This window comes from Danio rerio, chromosome 10, assembly GCF_052040795.2.
Source record: "Danio rerio strain M-AB ecotype USA chromosome 10, GRCz13ab, whole genome shotgun sequence".
In the NCBI taxonomy this organism is placed as follows: Eukaryota; Metazoa; Chordata; class Actinopteri; order Cypriniformes; family Danionidae; genus Danio; species Danio rerio.
Genome location: NC_141030.1, coordinates 37,649,809 through 37,664,997, shown reverse-complemented (window position 1 = coordinate 37,664,997; position 15,189 = coordinate 37,649,809). Strand labels below are relative to the sequence as shown.

At 34.2% G+C, this 15,189-nt stretch overlaps 3 protein-coding genes across 9 annotated transcripts in view; 1 reads left to right on the top strand and 2 right to left on the bottom strand.

Annotated features, from left to right (window-relative positions):
• Positions 1 to 10,119, bottom strand: part of fryb (furry homolog b (Drosophila)) — a 127,751-nt gene extending 117,632 nt beyond the window's left edge. For all 4 annotated transcript variants that reach the window (XR_015501329.1, XR_015501331.1, XR_015501330.1 and 1 more), the window contains exons 1-2: positions 9,981 to 10,119; positions 9,377 to 9,436 (exon numbers count right to left, since the gene is read on the bottom strand). The gene's annotated coding sequence lies outside the window, so the exon portion shown is untranslated. The remainder of the gene's footprint in view (positions 1 to 9,376; positions 9,437 to 9,980) is intronic.
• Positions 1 to 15,189, top strand: part of LOC147842141 (uncharacterized) — a 1,078,568-nt gene that overhangs the window by 856,416 nt on the left and 206,963 nt on the right. The gene's annotated exons all lie outside the window — the stretch shown is intronic.
• Positions 12,584 to 15,189, bottom strand: part of rxfp2a (relaxin family peptide receptor 2a) — a 135,820-nt gene continuing 133,214 nt past the window's right edge. For 3 of the 4 annotated variants that reach the window (XM_087269772.1, XM_087269771.1, XM_087269770.1), the window contains one exon: positions 12,584 to 13,803. In XM_087269772.1, coding sequence (XP_087125898.1) covers positions 13,538 to 13,803 — 266 coding nt within the window. In that variant the 3' untranslated portion in view covers positions 12,584 to 13,537. 4 annotated transcript variants of the gene reach the window in all.

Sequence of the window (15,189 nt, the reverse complement as noted above, 5' to 3'; positions counted from 1 at the left end):
GTCTACCGACTCTTGATCTTAAGGGCACTTTGAAATTGTCTTCCATTGATTTGATTCCTCTCAACTATTGGCACAGCTTTATGCATTAGCGGTGTTGAGTTTCAAAAGGTCTTCATTAAAAAGCACTGAAAGCAGCGCACAACTGTGATTTAGAAACCGTGAAAGTAGCATGAATGTTAAATGGAAGATTTATTTTGTGTAATGTCTAAGATTTGATGGAGAAAACTAAAAAAACGATAGGACAAACCCCCAGCTTTTTCACTATAAACGTTTATTTTAAGCAACGTGAGAAATGAAGTGTGAGGCTGCCCTCTTGAGTTTGGTAGTGGTACCGTCATTTTTATGTGGACAAATAAAAATAAAAATAATTTAAACCAAAATATAAAAGTTAAGGAATTTAATTTCAGTGAAATATAACATTGTGTTTTATATAAACATTAAAGATTTAAATAAAATTATTTCAATTGTTTCAGTAAATAGGTTTAATATGTTCATCAAGATTGAATTTGTTTTATTAAAACATTTTCAGTGTTACGTGATCCTGCAGAAATCTTTCCAATAAGCTGATGTGGTAGTCAAGAAATATGATTTCATTCAACGTATTCTTCCATTCTATCATTTTTAATTTTGGGATTTATAATCAATGTTAAAAACCAATGTAATGACTAATATTTCTGTGGAAGTTTTTTTATTAAACACATCTGTCTCCACTGTTGCTTTTGATTCATTTAATCAATCATTGACAATCAAAGTGAATTCATTTTAAAATAATAATATCTAACTGTACACAAATCTTTGAACAGTAATATTCATTAATAATAATAAATCCTCATAATGGCTTTTAAATCCTATAGTGTGCTAAAGCATAGAATTGGACTACAAATATGTTATTTTGTAAAAATGCAATATTTGGTCTATCAAAAAACGTTATATTTGAAGGATTCGTTTCTCAGCATTGGTTAACTGATGTTGTTTAAAATACAAACAATATTTTAATAAACACTTAAGTAAAATTTTAACTATAAATAATATAAAACTAATATTACTGCCATAATATTATTAAAATGAATCCATTCTCTGAAACAATTGCTTAATTTTGTTTCATATTGTTAACTAGCATTAATAAATGGAAAGAATAAACTAGAATTGTAGCCTAAATAAACCCTTTTTTTCCCTCATGATTCTGATGTAGTTCTGAATGAATAATTGTGTTTTGGTTTGTTTTTCATTTAACATTTCCATAAACGGATTTAAAAAACATTTGGTCTTAGTCCTAAGAACATTTTAATAATCATATTTGTAATAATCTACAATAAAGGGTTACTATGATTTTTACATAAATAATTAAATAAAATAAACTATGAATCATGCATCTTGCTTATTAGCCTGCAAACCATAACAATGAACCAAATGAAGCAATACGGACGCAAATAAAAATGAAAAACAATGCAGTGTTGCTATGGCTATGTTTTTTTCCAGCTTTTACTCCATGGTTAATAATTCATGACTTGAGCATTGAAAAACAGCTACAATGGGAAGACAGACGTAGACTGAAGAAAAAAGGTTGTTCAAACTATACTTAAAATGAGTTGAAACAGCACAATTCTAGATTTGTTCTTGGAGACAACCTAACGTTTACGTTTAATTCACTTAGATTTATCAAGTTGACTTATTTGTTTGTGTTAGGACAAAATGAATGAATTTTTTTAATAAAAAAAAAATACTAATGCTTTCCTTCTCAGACCTTACACACCTGAAACTTGCCTACAGCACTTATTCATTGTTGCTCTTATAGTTGTGTAAATTGCTTCCTTGTACTCATTTGTAAGTCGCTTTGGATTAAAGCGTCTGCTAAATGACTAAATGTAAATGTGTGGAACCCTGCATTGTTTACAGTATGGAAACAGCAGGTGAAGCATTGAATGGCTCTTGACTAAAAACTAGCAAATCAGTCAGACGCTGTAACATAGAAACCACTGACCAGCAAGATAACCAAGACCATTTCTCTAAGATTACATAACGCCTATGTGGGTTGTACATCACACATTCAGTTAGATCTCTCAGTAACAGTGAAATGTGCTTTCCTGTTCCACTACAGACAAAATGTACAACAAAGAAAATGAAACAGCAGTGTTTATTTGTTATTCTTTATTATAATAATTATATAATTTTTTTATTAAATATGTATTCTTTAGATATTATATTATTTAGGTTTAATGTTTATTTGTTTTTTGCATAGCAACGCCATCATTGCAGGAATTACATCTATACGTCAATACAAAATACCAAAAAAGCAAAATAAAATGAAAATTCAATACAAAGTTACACAAATAAACAAACAAAAATGCATTTCTACATCAAGCTATTCGTTCACCACCAGCATTCTCACATCAAAGATCAAAATGGTTAAAAAGCAATTTACATATACAATTTATTTTTGCAATTTATAGGTTTTTATTGAATCATACTAGGCAGTTCATTCTGCTGTGGCTACCACTGAAATATAAAAGAAACCATCAGATTCAGACTAAGACGAAGGAAAATGAATGAAAGAATGAATCATACTATGCCAAATCATCATACTGGCCGTTCATTAATGTGCCCTTTAATATAAAAATGATGCATATGCAGTAATAACGTTTCCATGATGAGTTTCTTTCACTAATTGCAGATCAGGATATGAGCTGCATGACTCCATTATACCATAACACACACTAAGTGCCAACTAAAATCTAATGACCTCTAAATATTGGATAAGCATATATATTACAGATTATTAGCATGAATGGCAAAACCTTTCATACAAAATGGTTTCAGGAGGTGAATGTAAATATTTACGAACCCTCGAGTAAACACACATGGTTCAGAGCAATGAAGGGATCAATGCAGGCTGTCCGCTTTTGTCTGAACTACATGAAATGAATAAAGCACACATGCAAAAGCTGTTTCTGACTGGCGATGATGGGTAAAAGATAAATAAATAAAATAAAATAAATTAATTCATATATACATATTATTATTTTGCCATCACTTTTATGGCAAAGAATAAGTTCCTGGTCTTAAAAATTAAACATTTCAACAAAAACAAAGGAGGCTGAGAGAAATTATCATTTTTTTTCATGGAAATTTCAGACGGCACTTAAACAGTTTTGTATCTAAACTCTACAAATATATATATATATACAAACACACACATTTGAAGTCAGAATTATTAGCCCCCCTGAATTATTAGTTAAATTAGGTTAACTAGGCAGGTTAGGGTAATTATGCAAGTTATTGTATAATAATGGTTTGTTCTGTAGACTATCAAAAAATATATATAGCTTAAAGGGGCTAATAATTTTGACCTAAAAATGGGTCTTAAAAAATAAAAACTGATTTTCTTCTAGCCGAAATAAAACAATAAGTCTTTCTCCGAAAGAAAAATATATTATCAGCCATACTGTGAAAATATCCTTGCTCTGTTTAACATCATTTAGAAAATATTTAAAAATGAAACAAAAATTCAAAGGGGGGCTAATAATTCTGACTTCAACTGTATACATATAAATCCTGAAAACAACAATTGGAGATAGAAGAACCTGACATAATGCAACAAAATAAGAGCTTCAAAGGTCTGAAACCACTATAAAAAGTTAGCTTTGTCTGTTACTACACTGTTAGACATTTCTGTAAATTACACAGTTATTTACTGTATTTCACCCAGTGTAATACTGCAAATTCCTTTTACGGTAAATAACTGTATTTACCGTTGCATTATGGGAATTTAGTGTGACGTCGAACAACATATACAGCGATGTACTGTATTTGTAAAAATTCGTGTATTATACTGTATTTTCCACAACTGCTTCAACGCCACCTTGCGGCGATTCGACTACTCTGCACCACATTTTGCCTGAGGACCCTGGAGCAATTCTGGAGGACAATTTATTAGTGTGCCTGAAGAACATACTGGATTTAACAAACTTTACTCTGGTAAGCTGAGGCAGTGTTTCATTTTACAGAATGTTTTGTGGACGAGAATAGAACAAAGTAAAGTATAAAGTTGGCTATTATTATTTTCTCTGGCTTGGCGTTATTTCGCCCATTTGAGAAATATATAATCTATTAAGATGTTACCTTTATTTAATTTATTACATTAACACTACTATTACTTTAAATAAGACTGTTTATGACTATTAGCCATTGTTCTCGTCATATCTTTTTATTTATTTACATAGGAACCGGTGTTGCAGCGGGTTTTGGTTTAGGAGGGAACCAGAGGTATGCAGACAGTTTTGGAGGACACTTAGCACGAGACAACGGTCCGGCAGAGAGTGTTTTCCCCCTGAAGAATATGAATGAAAGACCAACAAATAATCCAGGTAAAAGCGCGTCTGTCTGTGCTGACAACACTCGACATTGATTTGAGCACCTCTATTAGCATTTGTTTGCTCGGCAACATTGGCTGAAGCGATCTTAAAATGGTAATGTTAACTGTTAGCTAAACTGAGCTAAGTTTATACTGAATTGGACTCAAACTCATTTTAACGTGCAACGTTTAACTTATATTGATTTATACTATATATATTAGATGTTGTGAACTTATTTTTCTCTGGTTTAGAGTAACTTATAACGTTAGCTTGAGAAAATAACATCGCGACGTAACCTATAAGAACGCTAACGTAAATCTATACAATATGCATAGAGGTAAAGTTGGTTTTATATTCGCACATTCGTTCATTTAGAAGACTCTATACTGTTTACCATGTTACTTTGAATATTCGATCAGAATTAGCATGCCAGTATGACTTGAAATCAACATTAACACTGTTTATTTGACCGTGAGCATGTTGTACTTTGATAGTCATTATGTTAGCTGCTAAAATGATTTCGCTATTTAGAGTTTGCAAATAATACTTTTATGAAATTAAATTATTAAGGGGGAAGTCTGAATCTGCTAATATAAAACCAATTTTACCTCTATGCATTATGCTAATAACCACCTTTTTGCTATTTATTGTTTGCTAATTATTTTTTTATCACAACTCTTGACATTTGGTTTAACATAATTGTTACCATTATATTTTTTTCTGTTTAGATATGGCACTGGCACAGCAGCAGGTTTTGTCTGAAGAAACAAACAGCATTTCAGAGGAACATCTTGATCAGCACAGCCTTATGCTTAAAAAATAAGCAAGACCAGTAAGCAACCAAGGTAAACAAATAAAAAAAAGTTGTGTGGAGGTTGTGGATTGTAGCATGGTATTCTTATCTGTATTTTTGGCTTTTTTATGGTCTCAATATAGAATACTGGGAGCCTGCCTGTGCAAACTGGACCTCATACAACAGTAAGTACTGTACATCTATTTGTTTCTCAATATATTAACGTTACTTTTAATACAAAATGTGTCACATGTTTAGTTGCTAGCTAAATAAAAAAAATCGTTTTCCCTTTTTTATTAAACCATTTAGTAGGTTTTTTTTTTTCATCTTTGTTTATAATATTTTTGAGCAGATTGAGGTCTGTCATGGGTCAGACATTTCAAAATACAATAATTAGTATTGGGATACATGCATTTGTCTATGTATTAAATGTCTTTTTCCCCATTTCATGTTGCCTAAATATTTTGTAATAAATAAAATAATACAATTTTTTGTATAAATAATTCCAGAGGATGAAACAAAATGCACAGCAACAACCAAAGTGAGCCAGAAGATAGCAGGAGAAGTACTGAAGAGAATGACAACCATGAACAACAGTGAGTTATCCTTCTTTCACCAGCTAACTGAGAACTTGGATTAGGTGAGACACTCTCAATAGTTTTATCAGTATTCAGTCAGTTTTAGTTTATTAGGAATACATAAAACAAATAGTCTAATCTGTCCTGCAGTGAATCAACCCATCACAAATGCTACAATGTTTTTGTAAAACCTTGTTAGGGAAAAAAATAAACAGGACATTCTGGTTAGTTATCTTTTAAACATGGTAGTGAGCAGGTTATGAGCAGGAGCCAGTTGCTCAGTACCAGCTGAAAACTAGCCCAACCTAGCTGCCATGCTTCAAAATAATTAACCAGTATATGATTTATTTTTTTAAACAAGCTTCTTCTATGCTTATGTTAGTCTGTTTGTCCTTATCCAGAGTTCTTCATAATCCTGGACTGGGCCAAATCCTGACCAGATGCTGTGGTGGTCATGGAGGAGTGAATCCTAAAAGACACACGTGATCAATGAGTTTCCGCATTGATCCAATGGGCCAGCCTGACCACCCGCTGGTGAACTTTCAAGCCTCTGGTGCCTAGACTGCGGCCTTGCACAAGTTTGGCTAGAGGAGAACTGGTCGTGCCCAACTGAGCCTGGTATCTCTCAAGGGATTTTATTCTACACTTTCGTCAGTTGGTGAAGTTTGTTCCATGCCACTGTCGCCACTGGATCACTTGGCTACGATTAATGGATCGGTGGATTTGCTCTTCAGTGTTTGGACTTTCAGCAGTGACATTTAACTGCTTCAATTCTGAAAACTGGACTGAAGCAGCTTCAATTTACAAGAACTTCTATGTTAAGCTGCTTTGACATCATTGATCTACATTGTAAAGTGCAATAGAAATAAAGATGAATTGCATTTGAACATGTGAATTCAGACCTTGTTGAGCATTTGACACCAGAACTAGTAATATTTTAAAGTTGGGTTGTTTCTGAGTCGGCTAATAGTTACAAATATTTATTTTTCCAACAATATGCAATTCAGAAGTTTAAATTTTTATCGTACATGTATGTTCTAGTGCTTTGTGTGATTTATTTATTTTTAATGTGTTGATTTTATTGCTTAATGTAATTTTCACACATTTTCCTTAAATGCTTTAAGCATTATTAATGTTTTAAAGAATGGAATATTTTGTAATTGTGTCTGGTTTAATGTCAGTAGTACTTAGTACAATTGGTTTTTTTTTTCTCAACAATATGCAGGTCAGACACTTAAATTAGTTTTGTACATGTATGTTAATGTGCTTTGTCATTTTCAATGTTTTTTTTCTTAAAATAAAATATTTTGAATGATTGAAATGTAATGTTTTTACACATTTTTAAGCTTGTTTTAAGCATCTCCAATGTTTTAAATAAAGAGTGTTTATTTTGTTAATATTTTGTAATTGTGTCTTTTTTAGGTCTATAGTATTAAAATAATATTAATAAAATTATATTATAAAATATTTAGGACAAAATTAAAAGGTTTACAGTAGCTAACTGTTAACTTAGGTTTTTACAGTAGTTAACCATTTTCAGACACTACGGTAACATGCTGTAAACGGATTTACAGTTGTATACTGTAAATCTAAAATACAGTAACTTACTGGCAACAGTGTTGCCAGTAAGTTACTGTAAAAACCCTTTGAAATGTCTAACAGTGTATATAATAAGCATAATAAACATTTTTTTCAAATCAAAGTTGGATTTTAAATTAAATCATCTATGTACAATAGGATCTAATAAATGCCACATATTTAAAAAAAAAACCTATTTGTGAAATATGTTTAAGCCTACACTAACAACACCTAAATAACAAAAAGAACAAATTAATTAATAATCTAACATTAATTTTATAAATAAAATAAAAAAAAACATTATTTTTTAAATTAATTCCAAGTATAATATTTATAGATAAACAGGATAAAGAGCAAAACAAAAGTTTTCTCTGCTGGATCTTTCTGAACTTCCCTTTAAAGTCAGCCGAAGCGAACATATGCATGGAGAGACAAGCCATCTGAACCAAAACAATGCCATCCTGGCTTTGAGTTTCACAAGAATCCAGATTGTGTCCGACAGAGAGATCACTTTCATATCAACAGAAAGAAAAATAATGTTTTTGTTAAACCATTCATTCATTCATTTTCTTTTCGGATTACTCCCTTTATTAGTCAGGGGTCGCCAAAGTGGAATGAACCACCACCTTATCCAGCATATGTTTTATACAGCGGATGCCCTTTCAGCTGCAACCCAACACTGTGAAACACCCATACACTCTTACATTCTTTCACAAAAACTATTTAGCTTACCCAATTCACCTATAGTGGATGTCTTTGACTATGGAGGAAACCGAAGCACCTTGAGGAAACCCACGTGAACACAGAGAGAACATGCAAACTCCACACAAAAATGCCAACCAGCCGGGGCTTGAACCAGCAACCAGCTGTGAGCTGAGCATGCCACCCACTGCACCACCGTGACGACTTTGTTAAACCATTTATTCCAGTAAAAAAAAGATTCACTATTTATCTTAATGTCAGCATTATTCCATAAAATGATTTTGTGGGGTGAGAAATTGTGGTTATAAATCAGTTTCCAGGCTAACAGAGCCTGTTAAGAGGACTTAGCAAATTTAATAGGTAATTTACTAATGAGGTAATTTACTAATGGGGTAATTGCATTTAATAAAAAGGCCACCAATCTTTAAAAAAAAGAATAATCTAGCATTGTTTTTTGTTTTTGTTTTTATGTAAACAACAGCAAATATAAATTTAAACATGACATCCAAATAATACCGTAGATTTTCACAGATTTTTAGCCCATCATTGATTCTGATTATTTACTTGTGTAAATGTGTGTAAATTCATATTTATTACATTTTTTAATTCATTTCAGTAATATTATTGACTAATATGAAAATATTTATGTAATTTATTTACAATATAGTTTGTACAGTAATATTTTAGTCTTTTAGCAGAGATATTATATGAGAGACTTGCTTTGTTAACCAAATAAAGTGGATTTAAATGGATTTGCATTGTAAACATTAAATAAAAGTTACTCCCAAATACTCCCAAAATCATTCTGCATAAATCTGTAGATTTTTAACATAATTCTGCGCAGAAATAGCAAAAAATGTCTGTAGATTCCGTCTGGCCCTACTAATAACATAAAATAAAGTAAAAATACAAACAGACACCTTTACAATGACAATATAACTAAGGGATTATTTAACCTAACCAATTGACAGCAAGTTTACTATTTATTAACTTCAACTCCTTTGCAACTATAATTGTTTCTTGACATTGCTTGCTATTAATATACTAGAGCGAGTCTATATGTTAATAAAATTTATAATAGAAACCTTTAAACAAGGTTTAGAAATATTCAATACATTCATGAATATGAAATTTACAAAATAAAATAATCTAGCATTGTAACAACATCTATCCGCATGACGTCATCTCAATATAATCAATCCCAAATATAAAAACAAAGGCTATTGCCAAACTTCAACGTGCTCGACGGATTTCACATATATTAACCACGTGTGGTTCATCGGTATTGCTCGGTACTTATATAACATTCAGAACACAAACAGCAACATGAACAGAGTAATTAAATAATGACAAAAAAATCTGTCACGACTCACCCCGTTTAGACAAAGGAGAATGCGATTGTTGCCATGCAGAATATAAAACGGTCCAGTTTCCTGCAGGTAGCAAAACATAACATCAGTAATGAAGAGCGTCAGCAGTAGATGTGCTTCAAAAGCGCGTGAACTGTAACATTGTAAATAATGAAAATATTCAAGTCACGCGCATGATTTTAGTGTACAGTAGGCGCGTTCAATAAAAGCTGCACGAGTGATGCCCAAAATGCTGTCTAGGAAGGAAGCACACGAGGTTTGGAGCACAGCCACTATTAACGTTACGTTACACTGTTGTTATTATCACAGCAGAGTGAGCAGACATCAATCTCCATCAATCAGCATGTATATAAATTACATGCACTCCGTGAACCCACAACGCTAATGCCATGTAGACGGCATAGTATTTCTAATTATGCACCGGACAAATCTGTTGTTGTGTTTGTGTTAACAACACACAAGCAAACACAATCTGTGCTGGTGGTCTGGCCTTCCTCGCGGCGTCTCCGTTAATTTGTTTTAGCGGTTTCTCAAATGAAAGCCCACTGATGGAAACACGATTACAATTCACACGCCCTGAAGCAACAAGCAAAAAAATACGCCATACCTTGTGTGTTTGTGTTCAGGAGTTTATATATTCATGTCTTCATCCAGGCGTCGTCGCTGAATTCTGTTATTTTCACTTCATTTGGTCTCGCGTCTCCTCGCATCGGCTGACAGAAAAAGACGGCCGCTGAGGATGGTGCGGCTCCGCCCATAGCGACCAATCAGGGGGCAGATGTTGACCAAAGAGGAAAAAAGGAATGCGCTTATTTGCTGAAGCGCACGTCAATCTGTTTCCTTTTATCCATTTGGTTTGTGGAAGGATGGAGAGATGCTGCTGGAGACTGACAGGTGCACAGGCGCAAACAGCCCAGACAAAAGGCACTAAATGTAACAATTTTAATGAAAGAGGACAATTTTTATTAACACTGACTGTGATTTTCATTGAAAATATCTGCTAGTGCAGTCTAAAAACATAATATAAAATGTTTTAAATATAAAAAGTAACAGTTATATTTTTTTTAAAATATTTTAAATATAAAAAGTAACAGTTATATTTTTGTGTGCTGTCTGTCTTACCTGCACATGTGTATGGCATTAGGATAAACAAGCAAGAAATGAACACTATTGCAAAAAAAAAAAAAAAAACTACTTTAGGGAAAAATATGGGCAAACAGAGCTGTTAAGGATAAAATAACATTTACATTGAAACATTTAACCCAATGGTTGGGTTTGTTCCTATTTTGAAAGGACACAGATTTTAATATTTAAGTGAGGTTAACAGTTTTAGAAATTAAGATTATTAAAATATTTTTTGTGTAAGAAGTCTCTTCTCACCTACTTTATAGACCATAATGAGGCATTTAAACAAAAACAATGATCCCAACGTATTACTTGTTTTAAGCTTTTAATTTCTAGAGCTTCTGAGAATCCAAAAAGAGCCACATATTGATAAATAATGTTATGATAGTTGATTTAACATTATGCTATAATTGAATTGCCTCTTTTTAAGGTTTTGAGTTTGACAAGAAGCAGGAAATGTTCATGGCCAATGACATGACCACACTGAAATGGTCTATAAGCAATAAATGTACTCATTAAATAAAAAAAATTTAAATAAAAAAATATCTATTTCAATATTTCAATACAATTGTAGATGTTTCCTATCTGAAAATATTTTGAAAAAATTCATTTATTTGATGATTTGCCATTTGCTATTATTTTCAGATGCGTCCTGAATGTATTGCATTCCTATTGAATAAATTATGGTTTATTATAATACATATAAATATATAATGGTGGTGACACGGTGACTCAGTGGTTAGCATTGTCACTTTACAGCAAGATGGTCACTGGTTCGAGTCCCAGCTTGGCCAGTTCGCATTTCTGTGTGCAGTTTGCATGTTCTCCCCATTGCAATTACCTTTCATATTGTTACCTTTTTACTGTCATTTTGACCAAATATAAGCAGACGTCCATCAAAAACATAAAAACTACAACTCATAACTTAAGATAAGTCTTTGGTGTCTCCAGAATGTGTCTGTAAAGTTTCAGCTCAAAACACCCATCAGATTATTTATTAGACCTTTCAGAATATTGAAATATTCTGCTCTGAACACAATGTAGCTGTTATTGTTGTCTGTACTTTCAACGCTAGTTCTCCCCGCCCACCGTTCCCACATGCCTGTCAGAGTGTGTCTCAATCTCTGCCTCAGCTGCGTCAGATAAAAAGCACAGTGACAGATATAAAGAAAGCAGATCTCACGTAACGTTTGTGAGAAATACTACAGTAAAAACTTTCCCAATGATTATTTGATGTATTTGTTGTGGAGTTAATTCAAGCCTTTCTGCAACGAGTCACACACAATGTCATTACAAAGTTCACGCATGCAGACACACACACACACACACACACACACACACACACATGCTGCGGGCACACACAAACACACACAACATGTACGCATTTAACTCTGCACTGTTTTTGCACGCAAATGTGACAGGATACACGGTAATATATAATGCTGTATGGATATCTATTATGTTAATGTACAAAATGAATCTGATATAAGGTCCACAAACTGGGATTGAAGCGTCTTCTTTTATAATTGTACTGACATGTGGCTGTGTTGATAAAGTAAAGACGGTAAAATTACTGTAATTCATTACACACATTATCTGATTTAAAAACGTTGTAACTTGTAAAACTCATTCTTGTTCACATTTGATGATGATTGATGATCAAGGCGAGCTGAACAGATCTTTTAATCCCAGTTGATATGCGCACATCCTGTGTTGTTGATATGATTATATGTGGTACTACGGAAACATGTTAATGCGCAGCTGTCAATTAAATCGGTGGGCAGGGAAAGCACACTCCTATGTCATTTTGCGGTGGGTTTTAAAATGGGAGGGATTTGGATCCCATTGTAACGTCAGGAAATAAAAAAATGGGCTTATTGTCTTTATATCACCCCAACATGATGACCGTGGACACACTATACCTGCACACAGTTCTGTCCAAATATCTTACAAAAGATGATTTTCATCATAGGTGCCCAATAATAAATATTAGATTATTCCAAGCTTCTGTTGTAGTTTTAGTGTGTGATGTACACCGCACTACCCAAAACTGCACAAACACAAGAATGTAAGCATGGTCACTCATTTATGGGGTATGTTTCCTTTTATGACAAATTATAAACAATCAACAGGTTTTGCTTTTTCACTAAGAGTTTAAAAACTCTGTCATACAGTGATACAAGTGTACAAGGAAATTCCTGACACTATCATTGGTGCTGTAGATGGACTTCTCCAGATTGTCAATCATATATTGCTTGACACGTTTCATGAGATCTTGATATCGGAAAATATTTACATCTTACTTATCATATTGGTTTGGATATCTCTGAGATGCATAGAAAAGAAATCAACATAAATAAATGAGTATAAAAATGTTTTTTGCGCCCTTGTAAAAATAATAATAATAAAGAACAAAACAAATCGATATCTTATACAGCTGAATGGTGTGCACCTTTTCATCTTGCATGCTTCTTTTCATTTGAGTCATCATTTTTTGTTGCACACTGTTGGCAAAGACAATCCCTCTTAATATGCCTTTTCTGTGACATGGCAGAGCAAGCATAAAAACCCATACATTACAAATAACTTCATTCCCAAAACCCATCACATTTAAAAAATAAAAGTCCTTCATGTAAATGATGCTTTAAAGTTATTTTTGATATCTAAAAGATGTGCTACTGCAGTCTTGTGCGTTGTTTCTGCAGTTTTACTTCCCCAGAAGTTTTTTTTTTTTTTTGACAAACAACAAGCCGAGCTCAACATTTGTGAGCCAGACATGCTGTTTAGCTGTTGGTAATGGCCGCTGGAGGGATCTGAGGCTCTTATCTCAGCTTAAGTGAATAAAAATGCTTCTCCTAATGGAGAAAACAGTGTAGCTACAGTCATGCGTCTACAAAGAGCTCTCCATTTCTGATCCCGAACGGCAGGAATCACAGCGCCATCCTTTCACTTAAATTGTTCCAGGAAAGCCTGTCATTCTCCGGTCTGAATGGAGATAATGATTATGATAGACCTACGCTACGATACCTTCCGGCTCTTTCACCCATATTGGTTGTCCATGTCAGCCAAAGACAGTCGTGGTAAAGAATTCTTTGCGGGGTATTCAGGATTTCGTGAGGTCTCCATGTAGATGGTGGAGCTGGTGACGCTCTTGCGGTCTTTCTTTGTGGCAGAGCGCCGCTGCCAGCGGCAAAGGAGCAGCTCCACCTGCTCTCTGAAGAAGCTGGTGGTCAGGGTGTAGAGGATGGGGTTAAGGGCGCTGTTTATAGGGAGAATGAAGATCACCACCCAGGAGTTAATCGTCCCTGCAGAGATAAACAGAAGGCACTGATGTCAGCAATGCTCGGACGCACTTATTATCTTAAAGGGAGAGTACACCTCCCGGCAGGCAAAAAACACCAATGTTAGATGTTGATTTGATGTACAGCCGAAGTCAGAAATATTAGCCCCCCTGTATAAATTTTCCCCTAATTTCTGTTTAAAGGAAATATTTATTTCAACACATTTATAAGTTATATAGTTTTAATAACTCATTTACAATAACTGATTTCTTTTAGGCGACACGGTGGCGCAGTAGTTAGTGCTGTCGCAGCAGAGCAAGAAGCTCGCTGGGTTGAGCCTCGGCTGGGTCAGTTGACATTTCTGTGTGGAGTTTGTATGTTCTCTCTGTGTTCGCGTGGGTTTCCTTCAGGCGCTTCGTTTTCCCCCACAGTCCAAAGACATGTGCTATAGGTGGTAATGTGACAGTGTATAGGTGTTTCCCAGTACTGGTTTGCAGCTAGAAGGGCATCCGCTACGTAAAACATATGCCGGATAAGTTAGCGGTTCATTCCACTGTGGCGACCCCTGATGATCAAATGAACTAAGCCGAAGGAAAATGAATGAATGAATGATGACAGTTGTTACGAGTAGTTGTAGTGTGTGTATGTGTGTGTGTGTGTGTGTGTGGTTGTGTGGTGTCTTTCTCTCTCTCTCTCTCTCTCTCTCTAGCTCTTTTTTTTCTCGCTCTCTCAACTATTCGCAGGTGCAGGTATTTACTTGGGTTTCCTCCAGGTGCTCCGATTACCTCCACTGTCCAAAGACATGTGTTATAGGTGAGAATGTAGGGGTGTTTCCTAGTACTGGGCTGCAGCTGGAAGGGCATGTGCTGTGTAAAATACATTCTGGATAAGTTGCCGGTTCATTCCACTGAGGTGACCCCAGATAAATAAAGGGACTAAGCTGAAGGTAAATTAATGAATAAATGATGACGAGTAGTTGTAGTGTGTGTGTGTGTGTGTGGTATCTTTCTCTCTCTCTCTCTCACTTTTTCTTGCTCTCGCACACTCAACTATTCACCGGTGCAGCGGATAACGGTGGATCATGATTGATGCTTGAATTGGCGGCAGGTCCGTGACATCATTTACTTTCACATTCTTTAAATTTTAAAAATCTGTATTGGCCCAATACCCCCCCTAGAGGTTCCGTTTTCTCATCAGTTGGATTAGAATAACTTTTGTATAGATTATGATAGAGACATTTTTGTTTTTCCCTATCATTACTGACATGTGCAGGAACCAAAAAACCTAATTACAGCATCCTAGACCACACAGAACCTAAAAGGTACACTTTCTAAAAAAACTAGTTTAAAAAGGCCTATTTTTTGGAGGGTCTATTATAACACAGACAACATATACAATTATTTTAATTAC